This window comes from Urocitellus parryii, chromosome 15 (genome assembly GCF_045843805.1).
Source record: "Urocitellus parryii isolate mUroPar1 chromosome 15, mUroPar1.hap1, whole genome shotgun sequence".
In the NCBI taxonomy this organism is placed as follows: domain Eukaryota; kingdom Metazoa; phylum Chordata; class Mammalia; order Rodentia; family Sciuridae; genus Urocitellus; species Urocitellus parryii.
In genome coordinates this window covers 57237749-57265049 of record NC_135545.1, presented here as the reverse complement: position 1 = coordinate 57265049, position 27301 = coordinate 57237749, and the positions used below count along the sequence as shown (strand labels likewise).

Sequence of the window (27301 nt, the reverse complement as noted above, 5' to 3'; positions counted from 1 at the left end):
CAACTAAACAAAATTTTTTAAAAATATCCTCTCTCTGAAAAATATAGTATTTAAACTACTTCTCATGAATTTGTGTTTGCCACATTTTAATACAAAAGGCCACTACCAATCAGTTGTTTGTAGTGGAAAGCTTGGAACACCACACATGCCACGGTCACGTGCAGACAAGGACTCAGGGCTCCACTCCAGGTGGCCCCCACAAACCCAAACCACGTGTGCCCTCAGTTCAGGGCCTCCCTCAGCAACTTAGCAAGCTGCACAGCCGCTGACCAATACTGTCCCATCCCCATTTTGGGAGCCAGGCCACCTGGCACTGCTGACCACACAGTGGCCCACTCTGTCTTCTGTGGGAGGCAAGAGAAACTAATCTGAATACTGAGCAAACACTTGAAGACTGAGCTGCAAAAGGGATGCCAACCTGCACCAGCATGGTGTGTCATCCTGTGCTGGTGCAGGTCAGCATTCCTTTTGCAACTCATGTTAACTACACACCGAGTTCAGTTTGGGAAATCTGTATTATATTAATTTTCTGGGGTTTTTTTTGTGAATTATCTCAAAGGAAAAAATGTCTCAGAAGCAAGCTAACACTCAAGAATTCAAATAATTTTTCTGCTTTCTAATTATAAGACAAGTTGACAGATTTCTTTTAAAACTCCAGACAGTACACATTCTCCTATGCGTTTTCACATTCATGCTCCTGCATAATGTACAAGAACCTGGGTCAGGCCAGCACACACACCTGTCATCCCAACTGCTCAGGAGACTGAGGCAGGGGAACCTAAGTTCAAGGCCAGCCTCTGCAACTGTCTAAAAATAAAAAAAATAAAAGCATTGGGAATGTAGCTCAGTGATAGAGCACCCCTGGGTTCAATCCCCAGTACCAGAAAAAAAAAAAAACTGGGTCACAGAAAATAAGATCATGCTCTGTGGGTTCTTGCAATGTTTTTCCAGTCTTAGTTTCAATAAGAGGAGGGGAAATGGAGGGACCACAGAAAAACAATGAAGCCAGACACCCTCAAGTCCTCCAGCCCCGGTGTGGCAGGCGGCTGGGGCGTTCACAAGCCCCCACTTGCCCTTCCACAAGCAGCACTGTCCCAGGAGCACTGTGCAGCCAGACTACACTTCCTGGCCCCCTTACCTGCAAAAGCAGCCCTGCGGCCAGTGCTCACTGCTGGACTGTGAACGGAGAATCACACCAGCTCCAGCCCTCCCCTCCCAGAGCCTGAGGCCAGGGCTGGCATGGCCAAAGGACGGAAAGGCCCCAGGCATGGAGACTCCATGGGCAGCTCTGCCTCGAAGGCCACATCCACCCAGCCCACAAGGGCACAGCCAGAGGCATTACCACCTTGCCAGCCCACATCCTAACAGCTCCTGCCACCTAGTCAACACAAAAATCATCCAATTAGTCAAGCTGGGACAAAAACTTGTTCTCAAAGGTTTATTGCTATTGCTCACGGGTTAAAGATTAAAAATTCATAAAAGCTAAAATCCAAAAATAAATACTCAAGGATAAGTTAGCATTAAAAATTCCTTTCCAATATACAACAAGATAAGCAAAGCACAGCATTAAACAATCCCAACAGCCAAGTGCTCCATAGAAATGGGAAGAGCCGGGTGCAACCAGCCTCAAAAACTGGCTGCAGGAGGAAAGGAGCTTCCAGAGCCAAGCAGCTCTAGAAGGCTCAAACCTGGCTCCTCAGAAGTCACATTGCACACCACAGAATTCTGAATCCCAAACCAAGAGCCCCAAGTCAGGACAGTGAGTCGGTGGGTAATGTACTTCTGTTAAGAAAGCAAACAAGAACGGGAGACTGACTCAGGTGGACACCAGCACTCTGACCACATGTAAGAGAAGACTTGACTATAAGCCCATGGACCATGGACCTGCGCCAGGACCCTCCACCTCTCCAGATGCCTTATCCAAGATCCGGGTCTCTATCACCTTTTTCCAATATAAGGTTATAAGGAAAATGGCCAATTCTCGCCTGGGATAAGCCTGGGGAAGCACCTAGCAACACCTGGTAAGGAAGGAAGTGCTCAAACCAAGAAGTCCACCATGACAGGGGCAGGCCATAGGACACCAGAGCCAACGGAGAGAGCACCAATGGCCAGAGCTGGACAACAGAGTGAAGGAATAAAGTCTCACTGATTCCACCTACTTTAATAAATACCCATGAGTCCACACTGATGTGAATAACCAGGAGAGTTGAGACCACCGCCTGGTGAAGACAGGCCCACCTTGGGAAGTGAGAAGAGCGCCCCCCTCCTTAAGTGGAAGCTGGGCAGAGCCACCTCCTTCAGGAAGCATGGCAGGGAGGAGAGAGGCACTCCCTCCTCAGGGCAAGTCTGGCAAACACTCTTCACCCAGGACGAGTCCTGCAGATGGTGTGGACCTGGATAGGATGAGGGAAGGGCACTTCACCTCTGGAGTGGTCCTCCAACACCCACCATCCTCATGAGACCAGGAGGAAAGGAGAAGACAAATGCCAGTGGACAGACATCCTGCAAAGCACCTAATCAGTATCTCTCAAAAAGCCATCAAAATCAAAGGCAGTCTGAGAAGCTGCTACAGACCAGAAGAGCCCACAGAAACATTGTGTCTCAATGCCACGTGGACCTACACACATTTCAGCCACCGTGGAAACACTGTGATCAAGATTAAGCTATTTAATTCTGCATTTAGATGAAAAGGAAAATCACACAACACGAACCCAAGAAGTTCCATATTTTTTAAAGTCCTATATTTATAAGAAACTGAATTCATGATTTCAAGCCTAGGGCCCAGGAGGATCTTTGGCAAATTCTATCAATTATTGAAGGAAAACCAAAGCTGAACCTACAGAAGCACAATGAGAAGCAACTTCCCAACTCACTTTTGAGATCAGCATCATTCTAACAACACAGACTAATATAACATCAAACAAAGGCAATTACAGACTAATGTGCCCCCTGAGCCTGGGTGAGAAAAGCCCCCACTAATTACAGCAAGTCAACCTAGTAGCACACAAAAGAGGCGGCACACTGTGCTCAGGTCAGGTCGGCTTCACCTGGGAACCAGCAGGAGAGTTCACCTTGTTGGCTCATCTCAGGTAGAAGCATTCAGCACGGGAAGACCCAGTGCCTGTTCACACAGGAGCTCCACAGAACAGGGAGAAGGAGGGGAACCATATCCTAGGAGAGAGTACCAGGAACACGTGCAGCTGTTGCCACACGTGATGGCGAAAGGCTGGAGGCTTTATCCCGAGTCAGAGCAAGGGGACAGGGACAGCCCAACATGGAGACACAGTCCATGCAATAAAGAAAGGGACTGAGATTTGAAAGAAAGGATAAATACAAAGTTATGTACCTTTTTTTTTTTTAATCCTACAGAAAAGCCACTGGAGTAAGTGAATTTAGGAGCTGGAGTGTGGCTCAGTGGTAAAGCACCTGTCTAGCATGCATGAGGTCCCAAATTTGATCCCAAGCACTGGAACCCCAACAAAAGTTAAAGAAAAAAAAATCTGAACAAGTAGAGATTGAAATTTAAAACATAGAATCTACATGTATGAAGTATGTGAAGACAAATTTAATGATATATTTGCAGTTGCTATACTCTGAAAATTGTAAAAAATACTGCTGAAAGAAATTAATGAGTTGAATAAATGAAGTGGTTCCACAGGTTCATGACCCAGAGGTCTCAACTCTCGGGATGGCAGTTCTTTCCAGAATGATCTAGTCAACACGGTCCCATCCACAAGTTATGAGAGATGCTGATACTAGAGAAGAGCTGCAGATCATGGGAACGCACACACTCTGCTGAGATGTCTGCCCACAGTGACTATCAGCCCTAGCTGTTAGACCGCCTCTATCATCTGACCATGTCACTGATCCACTAGGGTGCATGCATGTGAACCTCATGCTTCCTCGGGCAAGCACCCAGCTCCGACATGCACAGGAGATCACAATCAGGCCACCACAGTGTACAGCTGTGCAAGAGAGTATAGTCCAGGAAAAGGAATCATAAAATCAAACAGAAACATCCAAAATTCAAAATTAGATAAGAAAGGTTTAAACAAATCTGTCACGACCAAGATCAAACCATTTCTCCCAATTCACTCAGCCCTGTCTTGAGATTGCCACATCCTAAAGCCCATGAAATGCTTGACTGTGGACCAAGAATATCGACGGCCCCATCATGGGAACAGGCAGTGTCCCCAAGCCAAGCCCCTCAAGTGCCCAGTGGCCACAACAGTGATGCTCAGCATGAGCTGAGCTCTACCAAGAAGCCAAATGTCTACAGGGAAGTGGGGGTTAGGGAGGGTGTACAGAAAAGCCTATTCACCAACATCCTCTGGGAAACAGAATCAGCAACCAGCATGCTGAAGGTTTAAATCCTTTAATTTAAATCATTTTTAATCACTCCAGGTCAATGGTCAGTTTTGAGGCAAAGAAAGAAAACAATTCCCTTTCCGTAAATTTCATGGTACTCATCTCTCTGAAAGAGAAACTTTAAATCACTTTTATTTAAACTCTGAGGACTAGCACTATACAGAAACCTCTTATTTATTACAAATGCTTTTACATTGTAGAAATACAAACAAGATTTTTTAATTTTAAAAAATAAATAAATTCCTTTTAAAAATAACAAGCACAAACTTTTTAAGTCAATGTGCTCAGTTAATAAAACACACACGGCAGAAGCCCCTGGCTTTGAGTGGATGACATGGCAGTGTCCACAGTGACAGCACTTGGAAGGCTGAGGCAGGAGGCGAACTAGGGTCTAGAGTTCAAGGTCAGCTGGGCAACACAGCAAAATGGGCAAAAGGAGGGAGGGAAGAGGAAGGAAACACCTGGGCCAAGCTGCACAGAGTCACCAAGGTGCCAGCTCCTCAGGATGCCACAGGCCCAGGGGACTCTCTCAGCCCAGCTCAGTTGCAGCTGCTGTCGCAGCCCCAGGCCCGAGTTTCGCTCACTCCAGCACTCCAGGCTCGCTGTGACGTCCACAACGGGCTTTCTGCAAATGTCTGTGTCTAGCCCTAAAGAAGTACAGGAAAACGATTTTCACATCTGTAGAAAAGCACCTGTTGGCGGCGCAGGAGAGGGGGCCTCATTGAGCCTCGCTCTCGACACCGCACCTCACCATCCATGGCTCCCTCCCCTCCTCCAAGCAGCTTCAAGGTCACAACTTCATGTCACTGCCCACAGAATGGAAATCACACAAAATCTGAATTTATGGCACACTGACATAAAACCTATGAATTCACAGAAGTTAACAGAAGGGGGAAAAGAATGCCCACTTCAGAGAATCCAAGACCATTTTCTTTATCCTCAAGTGGAGCACCACTGCTGGATCAGATTCCAACCAACCTCACAAACAAGTTGATTACAAGGATTAAGCTCTAACTTCAAAGAAAACGGGACTTTTCTTCTCTTTTTTTTTCCTTGAATTTATTTAAAGAATTTCATCCAGGTGTAGAATCTGAAAATCTGAATCTGAAATGCCAGCCAAGGCTGGCAGTACTCCACCACCTCTGCATTCCAAGAAGGGAAAAGAGTAAGTAAATAACTCTGTTGATAGCAGACTGGTCCAGGCCAGTTTTAACTAGAAATTACCAACAAGCAGAGTGAACCTGTGTGTGCAAAGGGCTCAATGGTGCATGCTCCTGGCTGTAGGGTCTGGGCCACATACACACTCTGCAAATGAAGGACGTGTGGCCTCCCAGGGGACAGCTGCTAAAGCAGCTCCAGAGGCCTCCTTACATCTCAAAGATCCCCATGGACCTGCCTTTATCTGTGAGATTACACACCCAGTTCTCAGTAAATCTAAACCACAAACAAGCAGTGGGCCCAAGGAATTATAGGTATTTTTAACAGCATTTGACTTAAGCTAGCTGGGCGAGGTGGCACTTGCCCGTAATCCTAGCAGCTCCAGAGGCTAAGGCAGGAAGATCATGAGTTCAAAGCCAGCCTCAGCAACTGCGAGGCACTGAGCAACTCCGTGAGACTCTGTCTCTAAATAAAACACAAAATAGGGCTGGGATGTGGCTCAGTGGTTGACTGTTCCTGAGTTCAATCCCCAGTACCATAAATAAAGAAAGAAGATAAGCTAATCTATATACTTCTTTCACTTTAAATATCTGAGGTCCAAAATAAACAATTCATAGAAGTACCTTACTACTCAAAGGTCAACCAATTTTTACCTGCTTTGGGAGACATTTCCACACTTTGCTGCCCACATCTTCGATGTTTAACTGCCATTTGATGAAACGTGTCTACGCATTAGTGACTTTCACTATGTCCTGGGATGGAGTTCTAATCTATCCTAAAGTCTCAGAGAGCCTGGACCTGGTCACCACCACACTTGCAGGACCCTGGATGTCACTTCCTGACTATGTTTTGCAGATGAATAAACCAGACCAAGAAGCAGCTGCACGGCTTGGTTGAGCATGTATGGCTTGGCTGAGCATGTACGCAGGGTGACAGTAACACCCAGAGTCCTGCACACCTTGCCCAGTAAGATGGAGCTCCTAAACAAGGCGCTCAAGGCTGAGCCACAGCTGGCGCTCCTCCTTCTCTAAGCTCCTCCTCACATGGGGTCAACTCCCTCCCTAGCCCAGACAAGACCACCACCAAGCACTGATGGTGGGATTCCAGTTACAGATCAGACACCACTCTCCTGGCTCATGAGGTCAGCCCGCCCCAAACACAAGAGCAGGAGCAACGGAAGCCTGGGGCAGCCATCCTGGGAACAAACGCACAAGGCTCTCAGGGCAGGGGCTGCTGTACCCTTCTGTTTCACCCTAGAGCAATGAGCAGAGGTGACGAGATGCAGGCCGAGGTGGCAGCCACGGGACAGACATCACCATGATTTCCTGGCAAGAGCCAAGGAGGCTGAGATGCACTCCAGCACAGGGACAGTTGCCTGACAGAGACTTCCCAAGCACCACCTGGGCACAGCACACACTTCTGACTCTGAACCCAGAGTCTTGGTCCATTCAACACAAAACATTTTACACAGTTTTAATATGACTTGAACTTTCCAGGAACTCAACTATAAGTCTAAAAAGAAAATCATCCTTTCCTTTAATTTGAAACTTCCTGCTCACCATTCTGCAATATTCTCCCACCAGCTGGTATCTATAACGTCAACATAGCCCCTGGGCCAGTCTGCACTAAATGAGCACAAACAGCACTGCACAGGGTCTCATCATGGCTGACCATTTGGCACAAAATGTGTTACTTTATATGATATACAACTGTCCTTTTATTCCACCTTCACATTACATTTAAGACAGTCTATTAATTTTTTATTTATAATTCTTACTTCCTACACATCACATTTTAGAATACAGGGGTATTCTAAAAATTGTACTAAAAAGGTACTAGATCCTTAGGTGTGCAAGCCTAAGAGAGACAGCGTGCCAGCAGCGTCTGTGAGGAGAAAACATGGTGAGCTCTGCGACACCCACCTCAGAGAAACTCCAGCAATGATGCTCACCTGGCAGTTGGGACCTGAGAGGCCAAGATTCCTTCAGTGCCAGCTGCAGATCAGGGCCACCAGGCAGTGCAGCAAACATACCAGGGAGGCACGTGAATCCACAGCCCAGTAGGTATCCTCAGAGCTGCCCCAAACACACCAGGACAGGTGAAGCCCTGACCTTCCTGAGCATCTCTGAGCATCCCCAGGCCCCTCCTCTCCCTTCCCACACTCCCTCAGAAGTCCACGGAGCACCTGATGTTGCTCTGGCCACCAGCACACAAGGGAAAGGTGCTACAGCAGCCACTGGACACACCATCATCAAGGCCACTACAGCCCTTCCAGGTCATGGCTCCCGCTGTCACCCATCAACACAGGGCAGGAGGCTGCTGTCTTTCCATGGACTCAAGAGAACAGCCCTAAGTAGGAGGATTCCAAGCCCTCACCAAGTACAAAGACACAACTTTTGTGCCCACTGCCACAAACATGACTTCTTCTTAGCCAGCTGTGAGAAAGGGCAGCAATGCCAACAGGACTCATGGTCACTGATGCCCAGAGCCTGAGTCTTAGCTCACCTCCTGGCACACTGCCTGGGCCTGCAGAATACAAGCAGGTGGAAGACCTGAGACATCTTTCCAATCCAACCAAGTTACCCACAGAGCTTCAACACAAACAGTGCACCAACTGCTTCACAGGTCTCTAAGATGAGGGTCTAAATATTTTCTAACAGGCACAATAAAAGCTACAGATTTGAATGGAAAGTTTATAAACATAAACTCTGTAGAAAAAATATCTAAAAGACCAGTCAGATAGAGATAGAAAAAAGCAAATGTACGTCTGCAAAGATTTGGTAGTTAGGTACACAGAAAAGATATATCAGCTTTATGTCAGAAAGAAAAGCTCCAGAAGGAGCCTGTATTTGGTTTTGGTCTAAGTGAAATCAGCAGCTAGGAACCACGGAGTCAGATACCCAGTATCTATGGCAGACGAAGTAACAACAGGAGCCCGGGCAAGGACCTGAGCGTTTTTCCCACAGTGGCCCGAAGCTCCTCTGTCCTTACCATCGCACTTTGTTGCAGGTCTGAGTGGCGCCAAGTGGAGAGCCCGCCACCATGGGGACCTGGATAGGGCTATGCTGTTTGTTGGTGACCAGGTCCAGCTTCTCCTCCAACGATTTGCAAGTAGCTTCCAGGGCTTGCAGCTTGGCCTCAATACTATCCAACCGTAAGCATATTGTCTGGTTTATGGAGTACAGGAAAGACTGGAAGTGAAGAAGAGAAACTTTAGGAAGGATATCCTCAACTATGAGAAGGCAGCTCTAAGAACTCCAAACCGCTACGGCGGGATGGCAACGTTCCGGCAGACCACCCCTACAGTGGGACTGGCTTTACAAGCACACTCCAGAAGCATGTAACAAGTGCAGTCTTCTGCACCAGAAACACGTCTCCCTGATCATGGTTTTACTCCATGTGCAGTTGAAATTCTCAGTTTGCACAAACCCATGTAATAAACAACTTATGGGGTCCTTAACATGTTACTGTATTAGTCAGTAAGTTCACACAGAAAACTAACAATGAAAACAGATTGCATGTAACATCCGAAAGGTCCAAAAACCACAAGCCCTGCATACCCATATCATGCCAGCTGCCCTGAAAAGATGACTGATGCAGTGTGCTCTGATGTGAGTCCAGTCGCCACCTTCCTGTGGAATTTTGGAACGGCAAGCCTGCCACCTGGTGGCCAGCACAAGCAGCACCACATGTCTTGAGTCAGCACCACCTTGCAGGGCTCCACATCCAGAAAGGATAGACACAGGACAGGCAGGAGGACTCTACTCTCCACCAGCCACCCTGCTAGGAGCCACCAGCAACAGAGATCCCCAAACTGGAGCTCAGGTGCTGGTTAGTGGCAGGGCCCCACTGGTCAACACTGAAAATAGAGAAGAATGGGAAGAACATGGTCTCGTCTCTTCCTTCTCCTAGTCGGCCGTGACTGAAGGCTTGAGTGCCCAAGTGGACACACTGGAAGGGAGGAGATAGGCCAGGAAGCAGCAGTGATTGCCTCTAGCACATGGGTCCTGGAGGCACAGGTAGGTGGAAGGACCCACATGCTGGAGGCAATCACAGAATACCAAAAGTATAGCAGTAGCATACATTGTGTCACACTCCTGATATCAAACCTGGGTGGAGAGAACCAACACTCTTTTTTTTTTTTTTAAAGTTGGTAATATTTTAAAGCTCCTGTTTTTAGACTATACACAGACCAGTCTGTTGGAACTTTTTTTTTTTTTAAAGAGAGAGAGAGAGAGAATTTTAATATTTTTTTTTTTAAGTTTTCGGTGGACACAACAACTTTGTTTGTATGTGGTGCTGAGGATCGAACCCGGGCCGCACACATGCCAGGTGAGCGTGCTACTGCTTGAGCCACATCCCCAGCCCCCGAGAACCAACACTCTTTTTTTTTTTTTTTTTTTTTTTTTTTACATTTTTACCTTAGTTCTCGGCAGACACAATATCTTTATTGGTATACGGTGCTGAGGATCGAACCCGGGTCACACGCACGCCAGGTGAGCGCGCTACCGCTGAGCCACATCCCCAGCGCCGAACCAACACTCTTGACAGAGCACCTTGACAGGCTGAGCTGCTCTGAAGAGCATGTGCCTCTGCCTCCTGCCCAGGTGTGCAGGAAGTGAGGAGCTCCCACCGTCCACACACCTCACTTCCACTCAGCCACACTCCCTGCAAGACTCCACTCAAGAGTGCGCTGTGCAGGAGCTAGGCTGTGGCTGTAGTAGAGCTCTTGCCTAGCAAGGGTAAGGCCCTGGTGCAACCCCCAGCACTACCTAAAAAAGAGTGTACTGTGCAAAGGAAAAGGCCTAGAAACTGTTTAAATCCACCCCAATGCCAACTGCTCTCTACTGGAGCAGGCGCTTAAAGCAGTGTCCAAGAGGAAATAAGCCATGGGCATCAGGGTCCACCCCCAACACGCCATCACCAATGCGGAAGCAATGTCAGTGTGAGGGGAGACAGGCATCATCATGGGCACCAACTGTGGCTGAATCCTTGAGATAAAGGCAACCCCACTCTTTTTTATAATTTGAAGACATCAAATATCTGCCTCCCATTCTTTCAACATAGTAAAGCCACATTTTTTTAATTCTAAATTATAAATAATTCTGCCTGGGGTTTTGGCAAAAATCACTGCGACACAGTAATAAAACTACTTACCAAAGAACAAAATGAAGAAAGAGTACGGAAGAGTATTTTTAAATATATCTCTTACATGGAAGAGACAGTGGCCATAAACAGCTCAAAACTTCTCATTAACAGCCCAGGGCCCTAGCTGGGCCAGCCTGGGCTTTTAGCAGCACAGCAGCCTATGCGTGTGCAGCAGTGCCCAAGGACGACCCGGCCTCCTGCCTGTCCAGGGCCTATCTGCGGCACACCAGAACCAAGGTGGCCTGTGTGGCTTTTTACTTTAAGCATTTCTACATTATCAACAATGAACGTGTTTTTTGTTACAAATTAAACTGCACTTAAACCCCAGACCCTTTATTTTAAAATAATACAGTGTTGCTTCTCTATTCATCAGTCTGAAGTAGAAATTTCACTGTGAATGTATGTCTAAACCATCCATTTAAGCTCAGACTCCTTGGTAACAAAACGAAGGGAGCACTTCTACACAGACACAGCATGGGTAGAGGCAGTGTGTGAACAGGACCACTTTCCACATCCACCGCTCTCAAAGAGGTTCACACAAGCCTCTGACGCTGCAAATGCTGGAACCAAACAGGCAAATTCAAAGATCCACAAACAGTTTCTTGAGTGATTCCAACTTCAGGATGTTGGGACTTAAATGACAGGCACAAAAGCCATCTGTCACCAACGGGCAGCACGGCCACAGCGCTGGTCATCTTCCCCTGTCTAAAGCAGGCCTATGGATCCACAGGAAGATGCCTCAGTCTAACAGCAGTTACTCTCTCCAACTAAGAAATGGCCTTATGCTCTTCTGTAGTGGGCTGAATAATGATTCCCAGAAACAGCACATCCCAATTCCCAGAACACATGAATGAGGTCTTCACTGGGAAAAGGGTTTGTGCAAAAGTAATGAAATTGATGAAACCTCCCTGGACTAGATTACGGTGGGCCCTAGACAGAGGCTGCAGTGATGTGGGCAAGAATGGAGCCTCCCAGAGCTGGAAAAGGGGGCGGGGCCCTGCCCACACCTTGATTTTGAACTTCTAGCCTCCTGAAGTATGAAAGAATAAACTTCCATTGTTTCAAGCCACCCCATTATGGCACAAAACACTTAGGCACAATACACATAAAGATATGCATATTTTTACCTTTATAGAGGGATCCTGGCAATTGATTTCTAGCCGCTGGCGTTTCAAAGCAGGTTCATCTTCATCTGTCACCACATGATTCTCCAGGACAACTGAAAAATCAATGACGGACACAGACACTTTAACATGAAAAGTTTTTTAGAGGTCTTTTAACATGAAGACAGTACACAGCACTGACAGCTTCACATTTTACTGGTGCAATGTAAAGTCTCAGGCAACTACCCAGAGCCTTCCTTAAGCCCAAAGAACACTGAAGACACCTAGGCAGGTCCATCCTAACCTGTGGTGACCCTGCCACCCAACTGTAGGCCTCCCAGCCAGTGCTCCCTGAGCACCTGTGTGAATGCTGACATGCTAAAACCATTCAATTACATTTCTTTCCAACCTTAAAATAAGGTTTTGTCAGATATCTATAATTCCAAATCAAAAAACCGGCTCAGCCTCAACACACTGCCGTATGCAGAAGCCCCCCTCTACAATGTGGCTGCAGCCGGGAGCAACCCACCAGTAACTGGTCATCACAGCCTCCCTGGGGCTAAGCAAGTCAACCCAAATTCCAGGCCTACCACACCCCAACACCCTTCCTCACATCTAAAATCAAGTACAAACTGTACTGCAGATAACCACAGAGGCAAAGGCCAAAAACCATCCACCACCGCTCCATTTCTGCAAACCCCATTTCTATCTGTCTCACACTTCCAGTCCTCTTTCCAAACCTACTCCATCTTCAGCATTCACACTGTGCAATTACAGGTGGAAGTTCACAGTCCACATTTTATTGGGCCTTATGCCAACAGCACTTGCTCACTTCACTGCAGGCGCTGCTGGAAACCCCCAGCGCCCCTGGTGTACTCCTCTGACCTCTTTCTACAGGTTCACGTGTGACACGTGCTCATAGGAAAAAGGGGCAAGGACACCTAATTGCAGTTTTGTCTGCACCTCTCCTCATCTCAGCAATACAGGGACAGCGCTCTGGGTTACGGTCTTTGATGCACTCTGAATAGAAATGAGTGCCAGTATGTAAGAACACATGTCATACACGCAACATGCCACAAACACATTACAAGTACATATATGCATACATGTGAGCATATTTACTGTGGCACTTCTTTTTTTAGTTATCGATGGACCTTTATTTTATTTATTTATATGTGGTGCTGAGGACCCAACCCAGGGCCTCACACGTGCCTGGCAAGCACTCCCCCACAAGCCACAACCCCAGCCCTTACTGTGGCACTTCTGACAGCCAAAGGCCACAAGTCTGAAGCTCACAAACAGAACCACCTGTGCGCAGCCTGCAGACCATCCGCCCTCTTTGGACCACAGCCACACTGTGCAGTCAGGTGGGTGAACAGACTGGCCCTCGTTCTAGTGGCGCTGACTGACCCCAACCACCTCTCTACTACCACCAACCACCAACCCCCTCGACCACAGACACCCACTGCTATCCTGTCCAGCCCTCAGATGCCACCTTGCTTAGAAAGCCAATCCCAGAAGAGCAGGAACTCACAGCCATTCACACTGTGACCCCAACAGTCAGAGAGCCACCCCTGTAACAGACCACTCCTCCCTGCACTTTCTGCACAGGGCCGCTGCCTGGGTATGTTCAGAACACAGTGCACAGGCCTCTCGGTCCCACCGCCCCCTACACATGCCGAGTACTCCTCCCAGACCTCAACAGCAGGGAGAGCACCCGTGCCTTCAGGTCTGTGCACTCCAGACGACCCCCCTCAGAACTCAAGTGCCACGGGCTCCAGCAGGCCTGGGGCCAGGGCAGTGTGCAGAAGCAAGGGGTCTGGAGCCAAGGACCAGCTCTCATGGAGCCCAGAACTGGCCACCCACTCAGTTTCTGCACACAACTCCAGCCTTGCAGAGTTCTCACTTAACAAAGCAAAAAGGAAAGCCCGTGCCGGTGAGTGCCTGGTTAGTCAGGGTTCTTCGGACCTTAGCTGAAGCCTCCTTACTCTCACTTGAAAACTGGCAGCAATGCCAGAACTGGGGGAATGGAGATATCCTGGTGATCTTTATTTAACCTTCTAAATTCCAGAAAGGTTCACAGACTTGTCAGGGGTGACACAGCTGGTTTCTTTTTAACTACAGAAATGAAGAATGAATGCATGCCCCTTGGTAACACGGGGTACCTCACAGCTGTAAGCAAAGGTCAGCAAAGCCAGTATGTCACAGGCAGTGTTCTAGTTGGAGAACAGAGGTACACATGCCAGCGTTCCCACAGGACCTTTCTACCAGGAGTGGGACTGCAAGTGGCGGTTATTTTCTCCACTGTACTTTGCTATCTTTGTACACATTGCTCTTTACAATTATGCATGCATTACCTTCAGTATTAAACAAAACGACTCCTTGTTCATTTTAAAGCCATCAGGATCAACTGGAACAACAGGCCTGATGAAATCAACGATCTTACATACTTTCAGAAAGGTAAAATACAACATGTGGTAGGTACATGCAAGATCAAAGGAACCTAGAAATCTTTGTCTTGAATATTACTGGAAAAAAAAAAAAACTGGGAGAACATACACACCATCTAAAAGCAGCTAGGCTGCCAGGACTATGAGAGATTCTTACTTCTTCTTTCTTGACTGTCTTTCACACATTTTGGTCATGTTACACAGCATCAGAAAAACTAATACACATGCCCGATGCCGAATCAATCCAACTTGTATTTATATACTGTGGGGCATTCAAAAGTAATAAGAAGGTAATATGGAAAAGTCACAAAGCTCTTCAGTATGATCGTTGCTTCTCACTCCTGAGAATGTTCTAGATTGCATTTCCTAGTTTCAAGGAAGTTAATGGAACGCGTGTGGCCAAGGCATGTGAGTTAAATCAATGCAAACACTCTCAGGCTAGCCCCACATTCCCATATGAACGCATCCATGCTCCCTCACTTCCAACAGCTGGTTCCAATGCCCATAGCATCTCCACTGGCCACACCCAGGGCAGGCCTCGGCCCACCCTGCCTGCCAACTGGGCTCATACTGGACTGCCTATGTCTTTTTTTTTTTTTTTTTTTTTTTAAAGAGAGAGTGAGAGAGGAGAGAGAGAGAGAGAGAATTTTTTTTTTTTTAATATTTATTTTTTAGTTCTCGGCGGACACAACATCTTTGTTGGTATGTGGTGCTGAGGATCGAACCCGGGCCGCACGCATGCCAGGCGAGCGCGCTACCGCTTGAGCCACATCCCCAGCCCGTGCCTATGTCTTAAGCTCTACAAGGGTCACATTTTTTTGGTGAGGGAGAATCTTAACCATGAACCTACTCTGGATGCAGACGTGGGATGCAGGGCATTTGCAGGGTGTGTGCACATGCTTCTGGACCAGAGGTGGCAAGCTCCATGTACAGATAGACAGCAGGGCCTCTGCACACAGGAGGAGCTTCACAAACAGGCCAGGAACTACACCTCCCATCATTTAAGGAACAAGAATGTGACACAACCAGGATGAAAGGGTCCCCAGCCTTCTCTGGGCATATTCTACAAAAAGATTACCTGGGAGGCAGAACTGTCGGAACTTTAATGTTCAAAGCTGCTGAAAACAGGTGATGAACCTTTTTCTTCACAGCATTGCAGTACGTATATGTGTTTTCTAAAGAAACAGTCATTCACCTGCCAGGTACGAATGGACATTTCTAAAACTGGTAGGTGTAGTGATGGTGCATCTTGTAATGAGTCAAATGACTGGGGAACAGCACCCCACGGCTGCTCTCACACCCCCAGCTCTGCTCTTTGAGCTCCTCCATACTACAATGACTTCCAGATGGAGTTTCTCCAACTAACACCTCAACACCACGTAAGTGAGACAGCATACTTTCTCACAAGACTAAACCTGCTCTGAGTTCTAACATTCCTGAAGAATGGCCAGGCAACCAAGACACTCAGTGATAGTGTTCTTGTCACTTTGAGCCCAGCCAAGCTGCAAGCACACAATTGTACAGCCTACTAAGAACTCTTGTAGCATGAGTAAGTACAGGCAAAGTTTCTTCAGAGGAGGCTCCTGTAATGCTGAGGGTCACCTCTATGCGAGGCCTCACAGTACAGTGTCATAAAGGAAGTGCCTGCTTAGCAGACAAGAAGAAGGTAGTGCTCAAGCACTGTCAGCACAGTCAGTCAAGCTGTTCTGGAAAATCTGTCGGTGTGTTACCAAAGCACTAAACATATACAAGCCAGGCACAGGGGCATACTCTGTGATCCCAGTGACTCGGGAGGCTGAGGCAGGAGGACTGTAAGTTCCAGGCCAGTCTGGGAGACTTAGAAAGACCCTCTCTCAGAATGAAAAATAAAAAGGGCTGGAGGTGTAGTGCCCTTAGGTTCAATACCTGGTAACAAAAAAAAGTTAAACATATTCAGCGATCCTGCTTCTGGGAACTTACCCTACAAAAACATTTGCTAAGACATAGGTGCAGGGTTCTTCCCTACATGACTGTACACAAAAGAAAAGCAGCAAGTAGCATGGAATGGCCCTCCAGAGGGTAGAGCTCAACACACCAGGGGATGTCCACACATAGAACACCACGTGGCTGATAAAAGAAGAACCAGCCTCACTCACCCTCACCAACACACAGCTTCCATAGTCGCTCAAACTATCAGCCTCTACCCAGGGCAAGTTGGAGATAGAAAGGTGTGGAACACAAGAGCCACAGGCTCGCATGGTGGACCCACATGCCTGTCAGAGAGTGCACGCAGGTGGCAGGATGTGCAGAGAGGGCAGGTGCTGGGCAGCTGCACATCTGGGAAGGGACTTGGGGGCCAGGGTGGTCAAGTGAGTCAAGGAGGGTTGACTGTTCACCCACCATGACTTGAATTCTCTCTTTTTTTATTTTTATTTATTTTTTTTTAAGTTGTAGTTGGACACAATATCTTTATTTTATTTATTTATTTTTATGTGGTGCTGAGGATTGAACCCAGTGCCTCACACGTGCTAGGTGAGCGCTCTACCGCTGAGCCTCAGCCTGAGCCTCAGCCCCAGCCCCAGCCCCAGCCCCCATGACTTGAATTCTCATATGCAGCATGCATCACTGTTGCCTCTGCTTAATTTAAAAGAAAGAAAACTACTGGAATAAAGAAAATAATTTTTCACCTACTGTCCCACAGCTCTGTACCTGGATGATCAGGACTCAGGTCTTCCACTGCGATTTGAACCACATCCGCTAGGTCCTGTTCTGACATCATCCAGAAGGAGCAGAGAGAGGCCGGCCCACAAGCAGGGGTCCAGCTCACAGGGCGCTGGGTGTCTGTCACCTACAAAACAAAACCAAGAAAGCAGAGAGGAACATTAACGAGTATGACGTGTGAGCCAACAAACTCCCACCACATGTGCTGGGGAGCTCCGTACTGTGGGTCTGAACTACAGGATGCCTCCTGCCCGGACCACGCAGGGCCCACTCTGATATAGACCCAGCTTGGCAGCACCACTCGGGCTCTCTTCTCAAGGGCAGGCCCAACCCCACTGAACAGCCTCACTTTCCCACTCCACTCTGTGGTCACCTTCAAAGCCAGCTTCCTACTGTGGGTTTGGGGAACCTCACCCCACCTGCCTCCTGCAACCTCCTGCCCTTACCTGCTCCCTACAGGCCTCAGTCTGCTCTGACTGCCACACCCCAGAAAGACAGTGTCCGAGCTGCACAGCACCACTGGTCTCCAATGTGACCTCTGGTCCCATGTCCAGAATGTCTCCTAAGCAGACCCTCCATGCCTGCTCCCACACCACATGGCACTGGGATTAGGCCTCAAGAGACTTTGTTTTCCAAAAACAGAAATGAGGCCACATTATCCCAAGTACAGTCTATCAACTCAAATCTAAAAAAGTAATTTCAGAAAGTCTAGATTAGAAGGAACCTGAGCAAATAACACAATAGAATACAAATACAAAAAGGAGAGAAATGAATAAAATTTTAAGAATGTAAAGAAGAGAAATAGATGAAAAGGTTTTAAGAAAAGGTAGCACAGAAGAGAGTAAACAAAAGACCCAACATGCATTTAAGAGGAGACTCTACAGGCGAAAACAAAGCCATCAAATGAAATACTAAAAATGCAATACAAGAAAACTCTCCTGGGCCAGGGGTGGCTCAGTGATAGAAAAATATAAGGCCCCATCAACTCCCAGAAACAGCAACAGAAAAAAAGAAAACTCTCCCAAAAGCCGTTGCGGGGGCGGGGGTTAAATCACTAAGGTGGGGGATACATTCTAATAAAAATGTAAAAATGCTATTCAAAAATTTCTTTACACATCCAGGCAAAAGGCTAAATGACTTAGTAACGGTAAGAAAATTAGATGCTTACATCAGAACAGAAGAGAATGAACTAACATATTTACAATACTAAAGGAAAGGAAATGAGCTAAGAATTCTACACCAGACAAGATCACTCTCAAGCATAAAGGAACAAGCTGTGACCAACATGCTGCACTCAGTAGGTAGCATCCCATGAGCACTTCCTGAAGAACATGCTAAAAACAACTTCAGGACTCAACCCCTGGAAGAGACGCACAGGAGGTCAGTGGTGAGCTCTGGACCCACACGCAGGGTAGGCCCAGACAAACCCCACAAAGGAGACAGCACAGCGTGGACGACACCTGCTCCCAACACGGCAGAGCGGAACACCTAAATGGGAGAAAAATGGGAAGCCCATACCCAACTGTAGCAATTTCAGCAATCATATTGAGCAGCAGTGTTTACAGTCCCTTCTGGGAATGCTCAGTGTACAAATGAGAGCTATTATCATCCTAATGTCCTTCAGAGCCTGGAGAAGCAGGTACAGTGATACGAGTCAAGGAAACACCTGGGGGCTAAGAACTGAAATCCAAGCACCAACCTCCATGCACATTCATATACACCCCACCTCTGTCTACCACAGAAGTACAGAAACGGCAATCAACAGGTGACCACCTGCACCCCTGGAGCCCAGGTCATGGTGCCAAAAGCCGTCTCTCCCCTAAGGAGACATGGAGACATGTCTGATTCCAAGTCTGAGGCAAGTGATACACAAGCTGAGCCTAGAACATCCTGCAATGTCCGATCTAAAGAAAGACCACAGAGTTGTGTCAGAAAGACTCAGGGGCCAACGAGAAGAAGCCAGTCCTCCTCAAAGGGGGAACAAATTGACCATCAATAAGGACGATAGTTGCAATGGGGTTAAATAGAAATATTTTTAAATTCATTAATTTGGAGGGTACTGGGGAACTAAGCATATTTTTTTTAAAAAATAGTAATAATATATCAAGCGTTTATCCTGTTTTCCTATACAAATTGTGTCACTCCTCTGAACAGAATTATCACAGCAGAGAAATGAAGAAGAAGAAATCGTCATAATTTTCCAATTCCTAATAATCTGGGAATCTGGACCCTGGAAAGGCAGGGCTGGTACTATCAAAAAAGAAAACCAACATCATTTGCCTTATTAGTGAGGAATACACCACTGCCCAGGTGGAAGCTCACCATACAGAACACTGGCTCTCAGTAACCTCCTGCAGCTTTTTTTTTTTTAAACATTTTGTTTTTTATTTTTTTAGTTGTAGATGGACACAATATCTTCATTTATTTATTTTTATGTGGTGCTAAGGATCGAACCTAGGGCCTCACACCTGCAAGGCAAGCGCTGTACCACTGAGCCCAGCCCCTTGTGCAGTTCTAAAGAGACTGCTCCAAGTTATAGCGGTTTCACTCACTGTTTTTAACTTTCTGATGGTTCTCACACACACGCAGTAGGAACCACACTCAAACACTGGTCTTTCCTGACTTTTTGCTGATGGTGGGCAGCCAAGGTGTATACCCTAAAGGTTCCCACTGCTCTTGGTGTGCTATGCTGCTAGCCAGGGTGCTCGGCACGATGGAGCACTGATGCATTTTCAACAAAGGACCTTTTTTTTTTTGGTGGGAGTACCAGGGATTGAACTCCAGGCACTCGGCCACTGAGCCTTATCCCCAGCCCTATTTGTATATTATTTAGAGACAGAGTCTCACTGAGTTACTTAGTGCCTCACTTTTGCTCACTTTGAACTCACGATCCTCCTGCCTCAGTCTCCTGAGCCACTGGGACTACAGGTGTGTGTCATCGCACTCAGCTCAACAAAGTAGTTTACATGGCGTTCTAGAAGTGACCCAGGGCAAGTGGTGGAACAGCCATGCTACCCCTCACAGGAAATGGAGAGGTCCGGAGAACTTGCTGAACAACACTGCAGAGATTCAGACAGCAAAGCAAACCCAGACTGGGGGCATGCCACAAATAACCATTAAACCACAGCTGAGCGGTACTGGGGTGGGGAGTACCAGGGATGCACTGGTCAGCTTTTCACTGCTGTGACAAACCCCTAAAAGCAACTCAGGGGAGGACAGGTCTATTCTGGCTCTCAGTTTCAGAGGTCCAGCCCACGGTCAGCTGGCTGCATTGCTCTGGGCCTGAGGCAGGCAGAACATCATGGTGGAAGGGGGAAGGGAGGCAGGTTGCCCTGCCCACAGTGGCCAGGAAGCAGAGAGCAAGAAGCAGATGCACTCTTCCAGGACACAGCCTCAATGACTTACTTCCTCCAACAAGATCCCAGCCCCTATAGTCTCCACCACCTCCCATCAAAGCCATCAATTATTAATCCATCAAAGGATTGAACCATTGATAAGATAAGGGCCCTCATGATCCAATCACTTTCCAAGAGGCTAACCTGAACATGTCAGCACTGAGGACCAAGCCTTCCACACTTGAGCCTTTGGGGGACGTTTTAGATCCCACCATAATAAGAGGCGTGCAGAAATTAAAGGAGACTTCAAACATTAAACAAAAACAGACAAAACTACAGGACTGAAGAGTAAAAACCTGGGTAGTGGAGCTCTAAAGACAGGTGCTGTCCCACAGAAGCAAGGGCATGCCAAGAGCAAGGGTGGCCGGCCACACGCTCCTGGCCTGGGTAGTAATGGGGGTATGCGCGGCCTAGGAGGCGTCCTAGTCCACCGTCCCTCTTCTGATTTCTATGTCTGCATCATACTCAATAAAAAGGACATTTTAAAAGGGAAAATTCAAACAAACTAGGAAACAATATTTGTTGCACACAGGCCAAAGAGCTAATTTCCTTCCTTCATGGCAATAGAAAAAAGGTCACAAACCTACTCAGAGTTCACAGGACGTCATCAAGTGGCATCCTCAGCCTTCTGTGTGCCTAGTAACGCACAACACAAACGAAACATCATCTCTCCACAGGTGTGACAAAGGCCACCCAAGAGATACCATGGTAGTCTCCAAACTGCAGTGCCCAAAGCCAGCGCTGGGACTGTCTTCGGCCATCTACCCGGTAACCAGCTCCAGGTACTGGGGTCAGACAGCGGCCACCCTGCTTGACCCAGGTGAGCCTCCAGGCCCAGTGTGTGATGGTGCTAACCCATGACAGGACTTGAGGGAAGGTTGCCTGGCAGTCACATTGAGGATTCATACCTCACATGCCATAAATCCTGTCTTCTCTTCCAACCGAAGCAGCAAAGCCAAGACTAGCTAAGGGATAAACTACACTTCTTAATGAAGGCAGCAGTCCTCAGTCAGATAATGCCACCCCACCAAATGCTGCATTGGTGATTTAAGACATTTTAGGGTCACAGGCTGCTTTCAAAATATTTTTTTAATGTTTAATGTTTTAAAAGACAATATAAACTCTTTTCTGAGAAAAAGCACAAAAGACAGGCAAAGTTTTACCAAGTTCTAGAGGCTACACAAATACCACAACTGTAGGCTGCCTATCCCAGTAGCCCTACCCCTTGCTCCCCAATGAAGACCCCTAAGCAGGGCAGAAGGCCACCAGACAGATGCACCTCTAGCCTCCCCTACAGCAAGCTCTGATCATGGGACACAGAGACAGAAACCTCTGGAAACCACCTCAAAAAGAACTGGCATGTGGCCTGGGCACTTCTCCCTACCCTGTTCAGCTGGTTTCCAGGCCTGGGATGAGGATAGGACAAAAGAGCTGAAGGGTGGGGAAGCCGCAAGGAGGAGCTCGGGCCCTCACATTCACAGGACTGCCCACTGTCCTAGGCTCTCTGCCCCAGGACATCCTCATAAGAAATTAGAATAACCAGCCTGTGATTTTAAACCAGGCCTGGTAGTACACACCTATAATCCCAGTTATTCTGGAGGCTAAGGCAAGAGGATATACATTCAAGGTTATTCTAGGCAACTTAGTCAAACACTATCTCAAAATAAAACTTTAAAAAAAAAAAAGAGTTTGGGATATATCTCAGTGGTGGAGCACTTACCTAGCATGTGCAAAGAAAAAAGAAAGAACAAAAGAAAAAAACCTATTTAAACAATGTTAGTCCTGGAATCACATTCACGGATGGGCCTGGGTCCACACATTCCATGTTAAATACCTGTTGGGCCAGGGGAAACCTTTTTGAAATGACCAATGCAAGCTTTACCCTGGTTTCTAAAAGTTCTGCAAGTGGCTTAAGAAAATACTGTGAACTCACCATAAAACCCTGTATCCTAACCTCCTCCAAATGAGGACGCCACTGTTATCCAAGTTGTTTTCTCAAAATGATTCTGTTGCCAGGATAAAGAGTCATTTAAAATTCTGTTAACAGTGAAGGTTTCAATAGAAAAACCAAGGCAATGAGCCCAAAAAAACTGGAACAGAGTAATGCCTGTGGTTGCCATTTTGGCAAATTAAATGTGTCATTTCTCAGAAGTCCTGGGGATAGTCCAGTCTTAATATAATAAAACAGCTGGGTTGAGATCAATGTTCAATAAAGACTTAGACAGTTTTTCCTTGGAACCTCCATCTCCCAGGGTACACGTGGAAAAAAGGGCACCCCCAGCCCCCAGCAATATCCCAAATGCTCCACAGCAGCAGACAGCAAAGTCAAGGGTGGCACAGCCATTCACCGCAGTCATGAACAAAACAGACTGACTTAACTGCACGTACCAAGAAACGTAAACGGAGAGTTCCAGAGCAGCACATATGACACAATACCCATCCTTTCCCTAACAACTGCACATGCGTCCCAAGTCCACAGCAACTGCATGCAGTGCCCACGTTCCAAGGCCTCTCTGCCAGGAAGAGGCACGGCCAGCAGGAGCTCCCTCCCTGGTGCTCTACCTTCCAACCTACTCAGTTTCCATAAGCAACTTTTTCACTGGTTACCTGTGAAACTCTTTTCCTAAAGCAAAACAGTGGTAGATGAGGCCAACAGCGTCAAGCCATAAGGAACCTGAGAGCCCTTTCATTACCTGCCTCGAAGCCCCCTCAGTGCACAGGCTGGGGAGAGCCCAGCTACACAGGGCCACAGAGAGAAGCCACTTCAAGCCCAGCCATCCTCGAAGCCCATGGGCACCTCTGGGATCCTAGACCCCAAAGCACACTTTCTCCACTCCCTTCAGACCTCCACCCCTTCCTCCTATGGATTCTACTGATGACCTATCAAGAGCTCCCCTACCTCTGCCCCACCCAGCTTGGCTGGCCCCATGTCCCCCAGAAAGTCATATTGCCATCTTCAAAGCTACCTCTGTGTCCAGACCAGTTTTTCCTATCTTCACGGCCCCCGGCAGCCCATGCCACCAGATGTCACATGACAGTCCATCCACCTCAGTTGCTCTGCTCCAGGAGCTCCGCTCCCTCAGGGATCCCCACATTCCATCCTCCATCCTCCCTGTTGCTCCTGTGGGACTTTGCTCTGCACTGCCCCCCAGGCCACCAATGCCTATTTCTGATGACCCTGAATTACCTCCCTGCTGCAGCACCCAGGACTCAGTGCTGGACCCTCTGCTCAGGGGCAGTGGCACCTGACAGTCTGGCCTGGTGGCTCTGAAGCTAGGAACTGTAGCTGCTGCACACCTGGTCCGCCTCACACTGCCCTGGGATAGCTCCCGGGCTGCTCGCGGTCAGCACATCTGCACTGAGCTCGCAGCACTCTCCAGGCTCTTTTCCATCTCACCTCCCAGCGACTCGGGTCAAAACCTCCTGTGCTGACTGGTTCTTCCTTTGCCCTCTCGCAGACTCTGGCCTCATCTCACCAGTCCACCGCCTGTCCAGACCCAGGTCTGTCCCCTCTCATCTAGACTTACGCACTGCTCTCTTCTGGTCTCTTGCTTCTGCCTGCCCAGTGATAGCCTCCAACACAGCTCTGGGATCACATTCAGGAAGGGTCAGTCCAGTTCCAGCTCCAAAGACCTTAGGACACTCCTGGGCCCTCTAAAGCGAATGTGGGCAACGACACTCTTATAAGTCCCCTTCAGTATGCCGCTCCTTGCTCACTCCGTCCCATTAGCCCCCAAGTTCTTCAGGCAGGACCCAGCACAAAGCCCTTCCAGCCAGACTTCCACCTGGTTCCTCGTCCCAACCTGGGCTCCCACACCATCTCCTCAGTGACCCCTGACCACACCCAACTGAGCCCCATCAGCACCCACCCCTCGGCCCTTTCCTCTTAACCTTCCATATATCATAGTATCCGTCACCTAGAAGGGAGCCCCACTGGGGCAGGAGCTCCCGTGGCTCTGCTCAGGGCCTAACACAGGGTGTGCAGGTGCCAGCACTCAGTTATTATACCCACAATGAACCCAGAAGAACATTCTGCTCAAGTCACACACCACACAGGTGTGGTGTCAGCATTCCCATGGAAAATCACCGCTGAGGGGAACCCTCACTACCCTGACTCGATCAGTGCATGCTGTACACATGTGGCCACACCACACTTGAACCTATGGATATGTACAATCATCATGTTAATCAAGAATATTAAGTTAAAAATTAATAAAGACCATAGATTAAGGTCTTCAAAGTTCTTTGCGTCTATGTTCTCATTTCAAGAAAAGCTGCAGTATAATCACCTACATAAATCTAAATGGTAACTTTAAAAATGTAAATGAGGGGCTGGGGTGTGGCTCAGTGGTAGAAGGCTTGCCTAGCATGTGGGAGGCACTAGGTTCAATTCTCAGCACCACATCTAAATAAATGAATAAAATAAAAGTCCATCAATATCTAAAAAAATATTTTTAAATAATGTAAATGACCCATTATTAACAGTGATAATAAAACAAACTGTTATACATGTCAATAACATACAACAGTAGCTGTTCATCAGCTGAAATAGGTAACTGCAAATATATTTTTAATTTTGCTATTACTCAAGTATTTTGGGAACCCATAAAATAAAACTGTGAAGGCATCAAAACAGGAATAAAAGAAAAGCTATTTCAATTGAAATAATTTTTTCCTTTTTTACATTTATTTTTTAATTATAGGTGGGCACAATAACTTTATTTTATTTTATGTGGTGCTGAGGATCGAACCCAGTGCCTCATGCATGCCAGGCGACCGCTCTGCCTCTGAGCCACAGACCCAGCCCTGAAATAATTTTTCACAAAGCAGCTTTAGCAGTAAAGGTTAAAAAAGAAAACACTACAGATTATCAGCTCTCATTATGTGAAAGGAAATAGCAAGAAAAAATAACTCCATAAACCCCCTGTGTTCCAAACCGGGAGGTCCCTCCTTGGGGCACCCTTGGTCACTAGTGAACAGCATCACACAGGTCACTTGGGAGGAAAGACAAAATGGATTCTTTTCCATCTTTTAGAGCACAGATATTCCTCATGGAGCTTTTTCTTACACTAACCCGTGATGAGAGCATCCGTGCTGCATATGATCTGAACGAGGCCACATCCACAGAAAACAAGAAACTACAATTCACACACACAACCTCCAAGGCTGGGGATGCTCTCCTGGAAGGAGCAACTGTCTACAGAGAAGCATCCCATGTGCCCTGGGTAAAACACATCTACTGCTAGTCCAACCCAGAAGAGAGATGACAAACTCCAACTCCCTGCTGGCAAGCAGCCTCCGAGCCAGGAACAGCCCCAGCACAAGAGACGAGATCCTAAACCTAAGGCACCCAGTGTGTGCAATAGCACACAAAAGGCCCTGGAAACATGGCAGCATGGTAGGGAACCTCACCTGGCCACACGATGTCCCCATTCTTCATGCCATGCCATCTCCCTCTTAAGACGTCTGGCCAATCTGACTTAGAATGCTTAAGTCCACAATGCCAGAAAAATTAAGGACAGCAATTTCATTTTCTCTTGGAGAAATCATTAAGCATCCAGTTAGAAAGCTATGTCTCCAGGAACAAGGAAACATGGGAGATGGAAGACCACTCCATTCAACTTAACACTTTTGTGATATAAGAGCTGTAATAAAATAAATAGCCAGTGTGAAGTCAGCAAAGAAATCAACTTTTATTAAATGGAGATATGTATAAAACAGCTTACTTTTTTAGCCCAAAATTAGTCTGAGCTAGAATATGCTAAGATTGAAATGGGGGAGAAATTTTTAAAAAGACTGTAATTGGCTGTTCGGGATGAAGAACTCAGGAAGAAGCCAGAACTACTTTTTCCTGGGTATCCACATATTCTTGGGAAACTTCAGGCAACACTTAATTTAAATTTAAAATCAGGAAAGGAGGCAAACTGGCCTCAGGTCAGGTCCTCCCCACTTATGTTCCTAACGTTTGATTAATCTTCAAACTTTGACTTCTATTCGCCTGACACAGGTACACGTCCTCAACATGAGCCACAGGGGCAGGAGCGGACAGCCCTGCTGCAGTCCTGAGCCGCAGCTGGCTTCAGCCTGCAGGGTGCCCAGCCAAGCAGAGGGCAGCAGGGCAGGCTGTGGCAGGTGCACAACAACTTCCCAGCAGCCTTCTGGGATAGGAACACACCCCGGTGCCTAAGTGTTTAAGCAAATAAGTTCAAAGATCATTATCACAACTCCAAATGCTTGGGCAGGAGTTGAATTTTTAAGTGTATGGCTAAAAGTTAACCCTGATCACATTAGTATGCAGAATCTAGAGACATGAATGAAAAGGCTTCACACTTTATGGCAGACACCCTCTGACCTTTTAGTCTCAGGACCCCCTCAACATTTTAAATTACCGAGGCCTCCAAAGAGCCGTGCCTGCATTCCTATCCCTGGCAATATTCCATATTTGAAATTACAGCACAAAAATGTAAGACTATTGATTAGGCACTGTTACTTAATATTTACTATTTATTACAAAAATAAATAAGAATTACAAAAATCAACATATTACAAATGAATAAAGCATTTTTTATGAAAATTAACTATAGTTTCAAAAAAAACAAAACTTTATCAAGGGACATTGCTTTGCACTTTTACAAATCTCTTTAATGCCATGTTCAACAGCAAGGAAATGCATCTATTTCTAAACTGTTGAGACAGGTGGCTTTGGCTGATCCTGTGACAAAAGCCCAGCCTCACAAGGAGACACCAAAACCCAAGTCTTTTATTCTTCCTTGAAGGCTAGCTGCAGTGTGACCCATGAATACAGTGGTGAACTTCCACACTGACCACTCTAGGGTCCACCCACTTGCCTTGCACAGGAAGTGGAGCTTTTGCCAAGTGTGACCTGTGTCCATCACCGACAAGACTTGCTGAGCGGGTCTTCCCGATATTGCAGTTACATGACATCACAAGTGTATCGTCCTTAAAGAAATGGGGGACA

The 27301-nt window shown here is 47.1% G+C and overlaps 1 protein-coding gene across 1 annotated transcript in view; it reads right to left on the bottom strand.

Moving 5' to 3' along the window:
* The window catches only part of Banp (BTG3 associated nuclear protein), a 68028-nt gene that overhangs the window by 27847 nt on the left and 12880 nt on the right, over positions 1–27301 (bottom strand). The window contains exons 2-4 of the mRNA XM_077792834.1: positions 16916–17054; positions 11802–11893; positions 8518–8717 (exon numbers count right to left, since the gene is read on the bottom strand). Coding sequence (XP_077648960.1) covers positions 8518–8717; positions 11802–11893; positions 16916–16985 — 362 coding nt within the window. The 5' untranslated portion in view covers positions 16986–17054. The remainder of the gene's footprint in view (positions 1–8517; positions 8718–11801; positions 11894–16915; positions 17055–27301) is intronic.